Raw genomic sequence first — 15,699 nt, forward strand, 5'->3', positions numbered from 1 at the left:
TCTGTACTTTTACTCCCTTTGTAAAAGGTTAAGGTGAAGTGAGTGCATCATTGGGGCCTTCAGGAATAGATTTAACACAACCTGTAGAATAGTTAGAAAAGACAGAAAATACATTGTGGTAGGTCTGCCAATATAATTATAGATTAATATTCCTCTTATACTACTAATATACAGTGAGGAAAATAAGTATTTGAACACCCTGCTATTTTGCAAGTTCTTCCACTTAGAAATCATGGAGGGGTCTGAAATTGGCATCATAGGTGCATGTCCACTGTGAGAGACATAATCTTTAGAGGGAGCTCAAACTCCGTGTTTCTCAGCGACAGGCCAGAAACCTGACTGATCTAGATAAGATCTGTGTGGAGGAGTGGGCCAAAATCCCTCCTGCAGTGTGTGCAAACTGGTGAAAAACTACAGGAAACGTTTTTTGACCTCTGTAATTGCAAACAAAGGCTACTGTACCAAATATTAACATTGACATTCTCAGGTGTTCAAATACTTATTTGCAGCTGTATCATACAAATAAATAGTTAAAAAATCATACATTGTGATTTCTGGATTTTTTTTTTTTTTAGATTATGCCTCTCACAGTGGACATGCACCTACGATGACAATTTCAGACCCCTCCATGATTTCTAAGTGGGAGAACTTGCAAAATACCAGAGTGTTCAAATACTTATTTTCCTCACTGTATGTGACATTTTAGAATAAACAAATGAATTGAATTTATTAAAATCATTCAGGTGGCTAGCGAACATTTACTTCCCTGCTGAAAAAAAAAATACAACCATGAAAAAGATCTTAATGGTTTAAATTGCAAATAGCATTACAAACCATTAGCTGTTAAGCCTTCACACATTACCTAATTGTTTCCATTACACAGTCTGTTTACATCACAAAATCATTATCATTAAACCACATAACCAATTGTAGGAACATATTTAAATCTGAATGCTTAATAATGTACTAATGGCCCCTACTCATGTCCAGTGTTTCCTATTGGACCAAATGGTATCAGACATTAGAAAACAACAACCTTACTAAAGACTCCAATGGACCATTAAACTTTCCATTAAAACCCATACAATTTCCATTATATCTATTAAAACCATTACAACAAAAGGAAAGTAAAAATTCCATTCTCTGCAAAAGCTAACATTTTGGAGCTTGGTAATAACAGTGAATTATATCTTGTCACAGGAGGAGCATAAGTGATAAGTGTAAATTACATGCACTAATCTGTGTAGATTACTTAATTAGTGTCTAATTGGTAATATACAAATCAGTTACAGACAATACTTTTATAGAATGTGTGTGTGTGTGTGTGTGTGTGTGTGTGTGTGTGTGTGGAAAACTTGGCTTGCATTTCCACTCCACGCACCAATCCCCTTACTCCAGCTGTTGCCTCTGTCAATATGTATAATCTGAATACATTCCCTTTGACAGTCTTTGCACCAACCTTAACCTTAAGTGTGAAACAGAGGCCCAGCTGCTGCTATTGCTTGCTAGATGTGACAGGATCCCAGAAGGAACTCAGACTCTCTCTCTCTCACTCTCTCTCTTTCTCTCTCTCTCACACACACACACACACACACACACACACACACACACACACACACACACACTCTAATAGGGAACATAGATTCCCTTCAGTGGACATTTTCTGATTTTTAAGTGTTTACCATTGTGTAGCATCATGTCTTCTGTTCGTATACATATGGGAAGTGAGGAGACAGTTGTTGAAGTTTTGGGAGAGGAATGTTGTCCTATAGGTATTTGATACAAGATTCTAGCTGCTCAGCAATTTTGGGGTCCTTTGTTGTGTTTTTATTTTAATGATATTCCAAATGTTATTAAATGCTGAAAGGTCCAGACTGTAGGCAGGCCAGTTATTCTGAACATTATTCGGGACATTATTCTGAAATTGTTCCAGAATTTGTAGACAAATTCTTTTACAGATTAGTGATGCTCTGACCTGTTGCCAGTTCACCTAATTAGCTGCAAAACTGTTAAAATATAGTAAGACTTACTTTTTCCAGATTTTTGTTGCCATCCCAACTTTTTTGAGACATGTTGCAGCCTTAAAGTTTTAAATAATTTTTTTCCTTAAAATGTTACATTTCCTCAGTTTAAGCATTTGATATGTTTTCTATGTTCTAATGTGGATACAGTAAGGGTTTATGCGATTTGCAAATAATTCGATTCTGTTTTAATTGCATTTTACATGGTGTCCCAACTTTTTGGATTTGGGGTTGTATCTTATTTTAAAAAGCTTGAGAAAAAAAAATTAAGATTAAAATGAAGAAATTCTCTCATCAGGTATTCCAACCTAATAATATTTGCATTATATTTGTATTTAGCTGCAATCTATGGGGTCTAAGGACCAGGCAGTCTTTTTTCTCATTTAAAAATACAAATGTTCAGATTCTTCATAATGTTTTGAAACCAAGCAAAACATTTGTACAGTATTATGCGTATTATGCATTTTGTAAAACAGTGTCCCCTCCTAGTGGACAGCCTTTGTGAGGTAACTATGTGAATTGACACTATTGTTTAGACTGATACACGACTTTTAAAAGCAAATCACACTATCATTACAGTCATCACAGAACTGAAAGTCATCTGGCACTAACATACCCTCATGATATAGGATTTTGTGTATGTATATATATATATATAAAACATCAATACAAACTACATTCATTTCCATAAAAGGTGTACTTGACGCCTGTGTCTTAGCCCCATTCTTCGTTTAATACTTCCCTGAGTGTGAGTGAAGACGTTTAAAAAAAAAAAGGAGAAGAAAGTAATAGAAGCCTGCTCTTCTCTTTCTTCCACCATACTAACAAGTCTCTTAGAAACTCAAGATTGTTTTTCTGATTCTACTTCTCAAAAATAATAAACATTAGGATTAGGAGTCCAATTTCTAATGTAAACTTGCATTTGCTTCCCTTCAGTTTCATCTGCTAGATCTCAGCATGACAAAGTTAGCCATGGCATTTTACTCTTTTCCTCTGTTGACATTTTGACTCAGAAGAAAAACGTGTAAGCAGCTTGTGATGTTGCATTAGTTACCAATAATATATAAAGAAATACATTTATATATGATTTTTTAAAAATTGATGAGTGCCTCTTTCATAACTGGTATATAAACAACTCCTCACCAAAGAGGCACTCATCAAACACCTAATATGATTAGGTGTTTGATGAGTGCCTCTTTCATAACTGGTATATAAACAACTCCTCACCAAACACCTAATCATATTAACAAACATTTTTTATCCATTTAAATGTGGAGCATCTACTAAGTCCCTGGATATGATGATACTATATAAACACTAAAATCAATCTATTAATATACATGTTGCATTCTTACAGAGGACTTTAATTAACATTTTCTTAACTATTTAAAGGAAGCATTAAAATGTTCTGTAATATAATACAGCACACTGTAATTGCTAAACATAAAGTGTTCCCCAGTGGTCTCTGCATTTTTTTCATGTATCTTGCTTAACCAGATTATATGCAGGCACATGATACATCAGAGCACAATCACGAAGAACCATATATGACCCTAAAAAGTCACTTAAGTATCCAATTAACTCTTTTAATGATGCACATATAATTTCATTCTGCCAGTGTATATTTTATATGTTCTTACCTTCATATTATGTTTCCTCCTTTGTAATATGTGAAAACACAAAACAGTGTTCATTTATCAGCATGATGCTTGAAATCCAGAAGTTATATTGTGCTACATCCGGGGTAGGTTCAGACATCAAGAGATGCTGAGTGTCAAGTCCACTGAAATACATCTTGCAAACTTGAACAGAAGAGAGATTTATGATCCCTCCTCACATCCTTTGCTTTTCTGTCATTCCCATTCTCTAATTCTCTTTCTCTCTCTCTCTTGCACACCCCTCCCCTGGATTGCTTCATCCAATGGTAGCTGCATTTTCTTGAATCATCTCATCTCTTGTACCCGTTTCCTGCACCACATCCTCCTTTTCCTCGGTTTCTCTTTTCTGATCTTTTTTCAATAGTTATTTCTCCAATACTCTACCGTTAATGGTTGATTCTTTTACTCTAAGCTCAAAAGCTATTCCTTTACTCACTTTCTTTAACATATGCATGCTTTCTTTCCATTTAGACACATTTGCACAGTATACAGTATAAGCTGTAATTGGGAGTAATCAGGGAAGTGGTAGCTCAGTAGTTATGACATTTAACTTTTATGACATTTAACTTCTGTGCAAATCTCAGCACCACCAATCTGCCACCTGTGGGACCTGGCTTAAGAATATTCATAATTATACTGTGCATGCTGAACCTTAAACTGCTCAGTTATATAATATACAAAATTGTAAGTGGCTCAGATCCCGAAAATATTAATGCAATATGAGCCGTTTTCTGTCAGTCAGAGCTTCCACTATTATGTATAATCATCCTCCTAAAAGCATACACATTTACCCACCTTTACTGTATATGCTGTATTAGTAACTAGGCCAAATGGCACATGTACATGGGTGACAGCAGTGAGTCATGAAATAACAATAAGAAGTGTGTGTGATGCACAAAAATATGTTCATATATTATACAGGCAGAATATGTTATATAACTGTCGGTATCTGGACATTTTTGGGTTGTATGTTTTTGCTTTAGCCACCAGATGCCGCCACTGTGCCCTTATCCCCTAGCCCCTAACTGTTTAAAGTCTCCCAGCTGCTCTTTGTTAGTGTTGTGTATTTAAGTTACCGATTTTGCATTCGTCCTTGTTGGTTCATTATACTTGTCTTGGTATTTTTGTCATGGTATATTCTGTTTTATTTTTGGCTTTATATTTGGTCTTGGTATTTGTCTTGCCCTTAACCCAGCCATTAGGGTTGCACAAGCCAGTGCATGCGCTTAGTGCCGGTCCCAAGCCCTGATAAATGAGGAGGGTTGCATTAGGAAGGGCATCCAGCGTAAAACGTGCCAAATCAAATATGCGGATCACGAATGCAGTAGGAACGACAGACTGGTTGAAGGTGGAGCTCTGAGCTCTTTCCTGTTAGCAGTGGTGATGGACAGGTTAACGGACGAGGTCAGACAGGAGTCTCCATGGACTATGATGTTTGCGGATGATATTGAGATTTGTGATGAGAGTAGGAAGTGGGTTGAGAAGAGCTTGAAGGGGTGGAGGTACGCACTGGAGAGAAGGAGAATGAAAGTCAGTAGGAGTAAGACAGAGTACTTGTGTGTGAATGAGAGGGAGGGCAGTGGAGTGGTGTGGTTGCAGAGAGAAGAGGTGGAGAAGGTGGAGAAGTTCAGGTACCTGGGATCAACAGTGCAAAGTAATGGAGAGTGTGTTAGAGAAGCGAAGAAAATAGTGCAGGCATGGTGGAGTGGGTGGAGAAGAGTGGCAGGAGTGATTTGTGATAGAAGAGTATCTGCAAGAGTGAAAGGGAATGTTTATAGGACTGTGGTGAGACCTGCAATGTTGTTTGGTTTAGAGACAGTGGCATTGAGTAAAAGACAGGAGGTGGAGGTGGAGGTAGCAGAGCTGAAGATGTTGAGGTTTTCATTAGGAGTGACGAGGATGGACAAGATTAGAAATGAATTAATTAGCGGGGCAGGGCATGTAGGTCGTTTTGGAGAAAAGGTGAGAAAGGCGATTGAGATGGTTTGAACACGTGCAGAGAAGGGACATGGGGTATATCGGTAGGAGAATGCTGAAGATGGAGCCACCAGGAAGGAGGAAAAGAGGAAGGCCAAGGAGGCAGTTTATGGATGTGCTGAGGGAGACATGCAGGTAGTTGGGTTTAAATACGCAGATGTAGAGGACAGAGGGACAGATGATCCGCTGTGGCGACCCCTAATGGGAGAAGCCGAAAGAAGAGTAAGAATAAGATTTGTCTTGCCCTTATATTTGATTTGTATTTAAATCCGGATCTGTGTGGGTTTGTTTGGTAAGAGTCTTTCTATTTATCGTTGTGTGATTTCTTTGAGACTTTTGGCTTCCCTAGTGTCCTGGCTTCCCGAGTCTCCTGGCTTCTTCAGTCTTCCCGAGTCTCCTGTTTTCCCTAGTCTCCTGGCTTGTCCTGTCTTCACAAGTCTTCTGGCTTCCCTAGTCTCCTGGTACCTAATGTCCATCGAGTTTCCCTGTTCGTTGGCTTTTCCTGTCTTACCGAGTCTCCTCGTTTTTCCTGTTTTCCCGAGTTTTCTGAAGTCTCTGGTCTTCTGGTACCTCCGGTTTTCCCCGAGTTTCTTTGTTCTGTTTTGACATTACCTAAATTTGAATTAGTCTTGTTTTATTATTTTGTATTGGCAACCCACTCTGCCAGTTTAAATTTTTGGTTCTCTTTTCTCGAGCTTGTTTGTTGGACTTATTTTTTTTATTAACAGAAATCATGCCATTGCACATCTTGAGTGTCTCTGCAGTCAGGTTCCAATGCCTCCCCGTGGCAGACTGCTAAATTGTCTACCACTTGCTCTAGCAAACCTGACAATAACTGTACTATTACTTACAGGGTGGGAAAAGAATATGTACACAGGACCCATAAGGCATTAAATGTCTTACAGCCACTTTATAAACATGTCTCTTGCAAAAGGCAACACAAGACAGGCTGCATGATCTCTTAAAAGGCAATGTGAACCTTGTGATACATTTTAAAATAAAATACTTCAATATAAATGTTTGTTTATATTATACTAGTACATTGCTGCATGAACAATCCTACTCCATCAGTTACTAGAAATATGACTTGAAAAGGTGTGTGACGTTGAATAACGGAAGTGAAAATTGACCTGACACAAAGCGGAGTACATTAAAATTGTAGGTACATTAAAAGTGGATGTTATAACAGGGGCATCTAACCGTTTTGTGCATCACAACCAGGCCAGTTTTGATCATATTTTTCATGGACTGGTTGGGGTGTCTGTGTGTGTAAAATATAAATTGGATCATGCTGTATATAAATTTGGATAGTGGCTCTTAAATAGCAAAATACACAATAAACAGTAAGGTCATATCTGTAGACATTTTCCACAGTAGCTTCTTGCAAATTTCCATGGCCTGGTACTGGGTTGCAACATGGTGGTTTGGGACTTCTGGCTTACAGTATATGGGCTGTTAGGTCTAGAATTCTAAAATTAGAAAATGACATTTATTTGAATGATGTTTAAAAAAATATATTACAGTAAGAGAAAGAGAGAGAGAGAGAGAGAGAGAGAGAGAGAGAGAGAGAGAGAGAGAGAGAGAGAGACAGATTTTGAGTGTGCACATTTATGTGCACATGTGCCACATCTCCACTCATAATAAATCTGTTGGTGTTAATTCCTTGTGCCTTTTTTCATTATATATGATTTATTTCAATATTATTGGTTTGGGTTGAAAGAGGCAGCTATAGAGGACAGAGGGGTATGAAGACGGATGATCCGCTGTGGCGACCCCTAATAGAAAGAAGAAGAAGATTATTTATTTTAACGTTATCTCCTCTTCAGTTCATAAAATTCATCTTGTGCCTTCATCAAAATTGTCATATTCAACATAGTAAAATGACACTCAGAAATCATCCATTTAGCTCAACAAGGAAATTAGGCAATGTTTACATTATCTGCCCCACTCTGGGACTGTAACTGTATGTTGCTATAGTTACAGTTGTTTATAAGTTTGATTAATTTTGAAGACTGATTAAACTGAGGAGAACTATCTGTTTGTTAAATAGTTTTCACATACACCTTCCAGCCAGTTATATTTGAGTATTTAAACAGGATGGTGTATAGTAGTACATTTTTGTAACTTACATAAGCTTAATTTTTGTTCTTAAAATTTCCTGTAAATCAGTCTGATATTTGTAAGGATGTTTCAGTTCATTTTGAGATTCTGAAAGGGTTTTCCTAGTTTTGGCCTTTTTTATTTTTGGTTTTGTTTCATAACTTCTCACTCCATAGTTATTCCCTGTTTACAATTATTTTCTCATTCCTTTTTTTTTTAAATAATGCTTATTGCTATAAAAGTCTTTACTTAAACAAAAATTGAAATGGTACAAAATCAGTAGCGGGACATGCATTTGGAACATGGGCTTTCAGTGGGGACTTACCCAACTGAATCCACCTCTTAATACCACCACCATCATGTCGCAAATATAGAAATTATCAATACAATACAAAAACGCAATATAACGTGGCATTACAGAGAGAGAGAGGCATTTCATATATGGAGGGTGAATACCATTTTACTGCAGCTAGAAACCCAGTTAAGAAAATCCCAAACCTCTACACTACACTACCTCTACAATATTTGTCTAATAACATGACCAAAAAATCAAAATGTAAATAAAATACAACCTACTCACCAGAGATGCAGACTCATAATTTGCACCGCTCCTCAGAGGCTGTAATCCAGTGGTACCGCTCATATTCACTGGTTTGAAAGTGGTGAACAAAACCTTTCCCAGGCTGAGACAAGCTAGCTAGCTCCGGGGTCGGCCGACCTCTCCTCACAATGTTTAGCTTTTCTTCAAAATGGATTTTTAAGTATATAAATTTCTCTTTCTCTGTAGGCATAAAAAAAAAGTCTAATTTAGATGTATTCATGTGTGCACTACACACGTGTTTTGCCAGTCAAACTTGACTGTAACAGTTTCCCTCTGACCAACCAATCAGAGGATGGAAAAATGCTGATGCTATTCTGGGCCAGCTAGCTGGCTCTGTGAGGTGAATATGAAATCTGATTCGTTAAATAAACATATCTATTTATTAAGGAGACTATGGTAAAAAAAAAAAAAAAAAAAAAAGGTTTGCAGAAAAGACTTTGCAGGCCCTGGGCAGATTAGATTGACCTGGCAGCACATAGAGGCTGAAATCTGATTGGACAAAAAAATCTAACATCCACATACACATATTGGAAGCAGTGCAGCCAAGAGAAACGCTATTGAAGAGAATAAACTGTTGGGAATAAATAATACAATTTCATGAAACAAACATTAGAATTTAGGTTGTAAATGTAGGTTTGTGCTTCTGATACTGTTTAGGCCAGCAGAGAAGGCTTTGTAGTCTTGGACAGGCATGCAAAACCTGGGGCAGGAGGAAGGTCGGGTGCCAGTGGCAGACACCACAGAACTTGCTGCGAACTGCCACTGGGTGGAACACCTTTGAGGCCAGGAAAGGTCCGAGGTGAAGTGGCGCCCTTGGCGGAACTCTGGAGAGGAGCGGCGCCCTCGGCAGGACTGGAGCGGAGCGACACCCTTGGCGGGACTCTGGAGTGGAGCAATGCCCTTGGTGGGACCCTGCCACTGCGACTGCTTCGTTGGTGCTCGGGGGCGGAGTGGCAGCCCCAGAAATAAAAAACAGGCAGAGCAACACCCCCAGTGCAACTCAAGAACTGAGCGGTACCCCCAGCGAGGAACAATGGCTGGGCGATGCCCCCAGTGGGGCTTGGAGACTGGGGATTTGGTAGGCTGCAGGGACAGCCAAACTTGAACGCGGGCTCTTGGCGAAAATCAGGATAGCCTGAGCACAAGGTACTCTGATGCCCCCAGACGTTTTCAGTCCAGTCCGTGGTCTTCCCTGACTGGTGGAGGCTGTAGTGTTGGTCGGCCATTGCAACACCAAACACCTCAGGGAAGTGCTTGATGAAACGGAAAATAAGAAATCAGAAATGGGGGCAAACACTTTTTCACACGACTGTATATAAGAATATAATGTTGAAATGTAGAAAAAAACTAAAAAAAACACATGTTGGCACACATATGGACAACAATCCACATATTCAGGTAAATCAGTTTAGAGAGTATATAAAATGAGGCTCATTATTCATTAGCTCTCTGCAAGTTGACAAATCTATGAACTTTGTCCTGCAACATTTCCACAACAGGGGGGAAAACCCTGGATTTGTCATATCTGTTGACTCTCTGACACACTGTCCATGACCAATATCCAGCGCGCAATATCCACACTCAAGTGCTATTATTTATCAACCAAACATAGACAGGCATGGCATGCGCAAATGTAGAATTTTGTGAAATCATCATTTGTTGTAAAATTTCTTAATCACCATTTACAAAAAAAACATGTAATTCAGATTCAGAAAATGCAGATACATAGAGTCCAAGCCTATTTTGGTAGTCTGATTTTTAATTATATAAAATATTATTTGGATTAAATTAGTTAAAGATGCAAGAATAATTTTATTTTGTCAGTCATTTTAAACTGATTAAGGTGGTTTTGTGTTTGAAGCTAGTACTAATACTAGCACAGTAACATGGCTAAAAAACAACAACTTTGAAACCATTCTTACTAACATCAGATGGTGTTATGTAAGCAATATTATTTAAATGTCTTAACTGCCAAAATAAGATTTTAAACTTTAAAACTTGAAAGCTTGAAATAAGAAAAAAATGTTGGCCTCTGATCGAAAGTCATTTTCATTCAATCTATAAATGTGACATCATTTGTAAATATCATAATACAATTAAAAAAAAAAATCCTATGTGACATAACTTTCTCTATATATTTCGTTCATATATAATTGTAATAGCAGTTAGACAAAAATGATAATTGTAGGATCACCCTGCTAACTAAACTTATGCTAGTCATGTTTGTCTATTTGGGGGACAAAAGGACATTGAATTATTAGCTAATTGCTCTGTCCTGGTATTTGTGTACACTCTTCATGACACTGATTAAAACCTGCAGTCTACAAACCTGTCTCTCTTACACAAACCTGCCCCAAAACCTAGTATTCTGCCAAGATCAAACTTCTCTGATTGTGAAATTTTCTGAATCATCATTGTGTGTTTAACAAAAACAAGTGTAGGTGAGCAGGTATAAATAGTGTATGTACAATCACAATTTTATAGATCAGTCCTGGTTATGCGGCACTATTCCTCTTAAAAGAGAAGACCATGAAGAGGTCAGTTCCCACCTTATTCAGGAAGTAATAATAATTACAGGACAGCTTATATAAGAATTGCAAGAAAAGAGTCTATTCCACAAAAAGGTAAACTCTTGGTAGTAAACTTACAGTAAATGCATGAGTTTTTATGTGGTCTTTTGTTCTCCACAGGTTCTCTGTAGCAGTTTTCCTCTTTGGATCAATGATCTGTCTATTAGAAGCACATGTGTTGGATGGGACTAAAGAACTAACTGCAGGTATGATTGTTAGATCAATCAATAAGATTTAGAATACTTTATTGATCCCATAGGGAAAATGTTCAAATCAATATCCAGTGAAGTATGTAAGGAATGTTTAAAAGTTTATGGGAAAGACAATTTTAAATCAAAACATGAATAGTGAAAAACTTTTGGTTTGTTCCGGCTGCAATACAAATCTCAAGTTTATGATCATGTTCTAATTTCTGATGTAATTTTTACAATAGTAAAAACTTACACAATTACTTTTATGGCAGACTGTATATTGTATACTGTACATTTATATAAATGGATTTAATTGTTAATATGGTGGTTTATTATGCAATGTTCAGAAAGAGTTTCAAGTACCAGTGGTTTTATTTTCTGATGCTGGAGTTTGAACTTTGTCCTTTTTTTTTGTTTGTTTTTTTTACATTAAAAGCTGACAGTCCACAATGTTAGTTGGATAAGAAGCACTAAATGTCCTTAACACCATAACACAGGGCAGAAATTATTTCACATTAAATGCACAGCTAAAGTAGTTCCAGGACGATCTTGATGGTATTAAAGATGCATATCACGTTCCCAAACTAACAGAAATAATGGAAAAAGCCTGCTGTTTGCCATGGCATCAAAGATCTAACAACATACAGAGCAGTATGTGTTTAATTCTCATTGCTTTATGTTAAAAATATATCATGAACAGAGCACTAATTGTTAAGCAATAAAAGCTTTAGAAATTAACTCGACATTTAATTAAGTTATTCGCTTATCATTTTGTAAAACTAGAATTTCAAGCAAAAAAAAATAAATCATGTGTAAAAAAAAAGTTAATGTCTAATGCTGAATGCACAAACTGCATAGTCAGTACAATTGAAGAGGAAGGTTTTATTTGCTACATCTTTGTTACAGCTTGGTAGGAACTTGGGGATAGAGATGATACATTTTAAATGGAGTAGAAAGAGAAATTCCAACTTTCTGATAATTAAAAACATAATTTGAGTCAATATTTCATGATCTGTTATATAAATGTGCACTCTGGACTAGTTATAACTTTTTATACTCATGCCTTCTAACAGGGAACACCGATGCAGCCTTGAGGACCAGGCGTATGGTTGGGGGTTTTCTTACACCTGGAAATGTTCCCTGGCAGGCCTTGGTGTACCTCAGTGACAGCAAGCTGGATGGGGGCATCGGTGGAGGAGCGCTGATCGCCCCACAGTGGATTCTGACTGCTGGCAGGAATCTATTTGTGAGGAAGACTCAAAAGGATAGCAGGGGAAAAGAGCCTTTGATTCCAAAAGTCTATCTGGGTGTCGTCCAGCGTTCCAAAGCTGATGCCTCTAATGAAGTGGCAGTGAAGAAGGTGAAATTTTCTCTTTATAAGCAAGTGCAAAGCTATATATATATATATATATATATATATATATATATATATATATATATATATATATATATATATATATATATATATTTAAGGACATGTATGAGGACAGTGTGACGGCAGTGAAGTGTGCAGTAGGTACGACAGACTGGTTCAGGGTGAAGGTTGGACTGCATCAAGGATCGGCCCTAAACCCTTTCTTGTTTGCAGTGGTGATGGACAGGTTGACGGACGAGGTCAGACAGGAGTCTCCCTGGACTATGATGTTTGCGGATGACATTGTGATTTGTGGTGAGAGTAGGGAGCAGGTTGAGAAGAGCCTGGAGAGGTGGAGATATGCGTTGGAGAGAAGGGGAATGAGAGTCAGTAGGAGTAAGACAGAGTACATGTGTGTGAATCAGAGGGAGGGCAGTGGAGTGATGCGGTTGCAGGGAGAAGAGCTGGAAAAGGTGGAGGAGTTCAGGTACCTGGGGTCAACAGTGCAAAGTAATGGAGAGTGTGTTAGAGAAGTAAAGTAAAGAGTGCAGGCAGGGTGGAGTGGGTGGAGAAGAGTGACAGGAGTGATTTGTGATAGAAGAGTATCTGCAAGAATGAAAGGGAAAGTTTATAGTACTGTGGTGAGACCTGCGATGTTGTATGGATTAGAGACAGTGGCATTGAGTAAAATACAGGAGATGGAGGTAGCAGAGCTGAAGATGTTAAGGTTTTCGTTGGGAGTGACGAGGATGGACAAGATTAGAAATTAGTTTATTAGAGGGACAGCGCATGTAGGATGTTTTGGTGACAAGGTGAGGGAGGTGAGATTGAGATGGTTTGGACATGTGCAAAGGAGAGACATGAATTATATTGGTAGAAGAATGCTGAGGATGGAGCCACCAGGTAGGAGATAAAGAGGAAGGCCAAGGAGGAGGTTCATGGATGTGGTGAGGGAAGACATGCAGGTAGTTGGTGTGAAAGAGGCAGATGTAGAGGACAGGGTGGTATGGAGACGGATGACCTGCTGTGGCGACCCCTAATAGGAGCAGCCGAAAGAAGAAGAAGAAGAAAGCTATATATATATATTCTATTAGTTTAAAGCTGTACTGCATGTTGAATGAACCAGTAACACATGTAGCTGGCAAGGATTAGTATTGATACTCCAAGACTGTATACATATATATTACTCTAATTTTGGACACTACTTTATTTTCTAGATTTTCAAAATATTGCCTATATCTTATTTTCATTCACTACAGGTGTTTCTACATCCAGATTACCAAAATGCCTCAGATATAGACAATGACCTGGCCCTGATCCAGCTGAAAGAGCCAGTGAGCTTTAGTGACACTGTTTTCCCTATTCCTCTGCCTGAAAAAGATGACAACCTGGAGGAGAGAGAGGGACAGAAGGGTGTCATTGCTGGTTGGGGTTGGGGCCCGCTTTTCAATTTCTCTGATAGGCTTAAGTTTCTCTCCCTTCCAATTATACAGAGTACCGCAAATCAGGATAAGATCAGGACGACCCGCACTAAATTCCAGGAGAATGTGTGCTATGGAGATGCAGGTGGAGCTTTGACCCTCCTTAATCCTGATACCAAAAAAGTCTATGCTGCTGGAATCCTTTCCTATGATGAGGCATGCACTAGAGATCAGGATGCTATTTTCATAAAGATCTCATCATACCTGCCATGGATCCACAGTGTGATGAGGGGTGATTCAGAGCATTTTTCGTCTCTTCGTACCTCCATCATGACCTATTTGATTGCAAAGTAATCGTGTAAAATTAAAACTGCCAAAGAATAAATGCATTTAAAAGTGCCCATTCATTATCTGTTCAAGTATTAGATTTTAATTTTTAATATTTTTTTTATATTAATTGAGTGCTTATATTTTGCTAATTATTTAGTTTTTGATGTATCGACACTGCTCATGCTCTCAAATCATATAAGCCGCTAATTTTTTCCCACGTTTTGAACCCCGCGGCTTAAACAACGAAGCGGCTAATTTATGGCTTTTTCCTGGGTTTTTCCCGGTTTCACAAACTTCAAGCCAAAAAACTGAACCCCATAACAATAGACCAATTAAATTTCCGAACGAAACGAAAAAACGCACCTCACCTGTGTTCTGAGCTGCACGGCATCGGGAGAAAAAACTTCCACTGGTGTTGATTTTTAAAAGCATGACGATAACAAAAGATAAACTGCTGAGAGAAATAGTTGTGAAAGGAAGGAGGAAGACAGTGAACAATGACTGACTTGGTCGGCTACTGTTTACATACAAGCCGTTGTAACGCGTTGAGTCTGGGTGAAGGGAGAGCTCCCTAACTCCAGTTACAACAGAAATCATATAAGCACAGACAGGTTTCCAAAACTCATGCTTTTTTATTTTTCTTGGCAACAGCGTTATGGGTTAGTCAAAGAAACTTAGAAATGAGCATTAAAAAATAATGAGCACATAATCCTCAGTCTCCACACGCACACACACACGCAGTAATACCGGAAGAATGCAGTGACGTGCTGTTCCCAAAGTGGCGCTCTGCTCTTAAAGGAGCCACAACATATTTCACCCGTTACACCGTGTAACAGACACTCTCTTTCGGTAAAGCCTGTGTAAAGTTCATTAGTTTCAGTGTAGTTTTCAGTGCGGCTTATACACAAGGTGCGGCTTATTTATGTTAAAAATGAAAATATTTGTAAAATTCAGTGGGTGCGGCTTATACAAGGGTGCGCTTTATAGTCCGGAAATTACTGTAGTCTCTGTTGTTTTAGTGCAAATGCTCTGTTCATACTTGCCTCAATGGTACCACACTGCGTACATGAAATTGTAGTAATGTACATGTAAATACAACAATAATCTTTTAATAATAAGGGATTCATTTTCCAACATTGCAATATACCAAAACGCTAAATCCTGTTTTGGAAGGTTATAGTTTTTTGATACACACTAGAAATAGCATTGTTTTGGGTGTAGTGTGTGCAGGGCCGCTGGAAGTAATTTTGAACAGGGGGTGCTGTGAATTTATTTATTAATTTATTTTTTTTTTACAAAAAAACCTATGAGCCTATGGGCCTATTTAGAATACATTTGAAAAAATAACATAGGGCTGTGACGATAGAACTTTTTTTTTTTTACCACCGCGGTGGTAGTGGACCAAATACCGGCGGTGTTGTGGTGGTTGGGGGGTTGTTTTGAAATAATAATTAAAAAAAACCCCAAACAAACAAC

The 15,699-nt window shown here is 38.2% G+C and overlaps 1 protein-coding gene across 1 annotated transcript; it reads left to right on the plus strand.

Moving 5' to 3' along the window:
* Positions 1–10,754: 10,754 nt before the first annotated feature.
* Positions 10,755–15,382, plus strand: hp (haptoglobin). The gene is made up of 5 exons (XM_083558803.1): positions 10,755–10,894; positions 11,048–11,133; positions 12,192–12,478; positions 13,732–14,422; positions 15,228–15,382. Exons 1-4 carry the CDS (start codon positions 10,887–10,889, stop codon positions 14,245–14,247), a joined length of 897 nt encoding a protein of 298 aa, XP_083414929.1. The 5' UTR covers positions 10,755–10,886; the 3' UTR covers positions 14,248–14,422; positions 15,228–15,382.
* Positions 15,383–15,699: the final 317 nt, after the last annotated feature.

The sequence above is a fragment of the Silurus aristotelis genome (assembly GCF_946808225.1).
Source record: "Silurus aristotelis genome assembly, chromosome: 13".
Lineage (NCBI taxonomy): Eukaryota > Metazoa > Chordata > Actinopteri > Siluriformes > Siluridae > Silurus > Silurus aristotelis.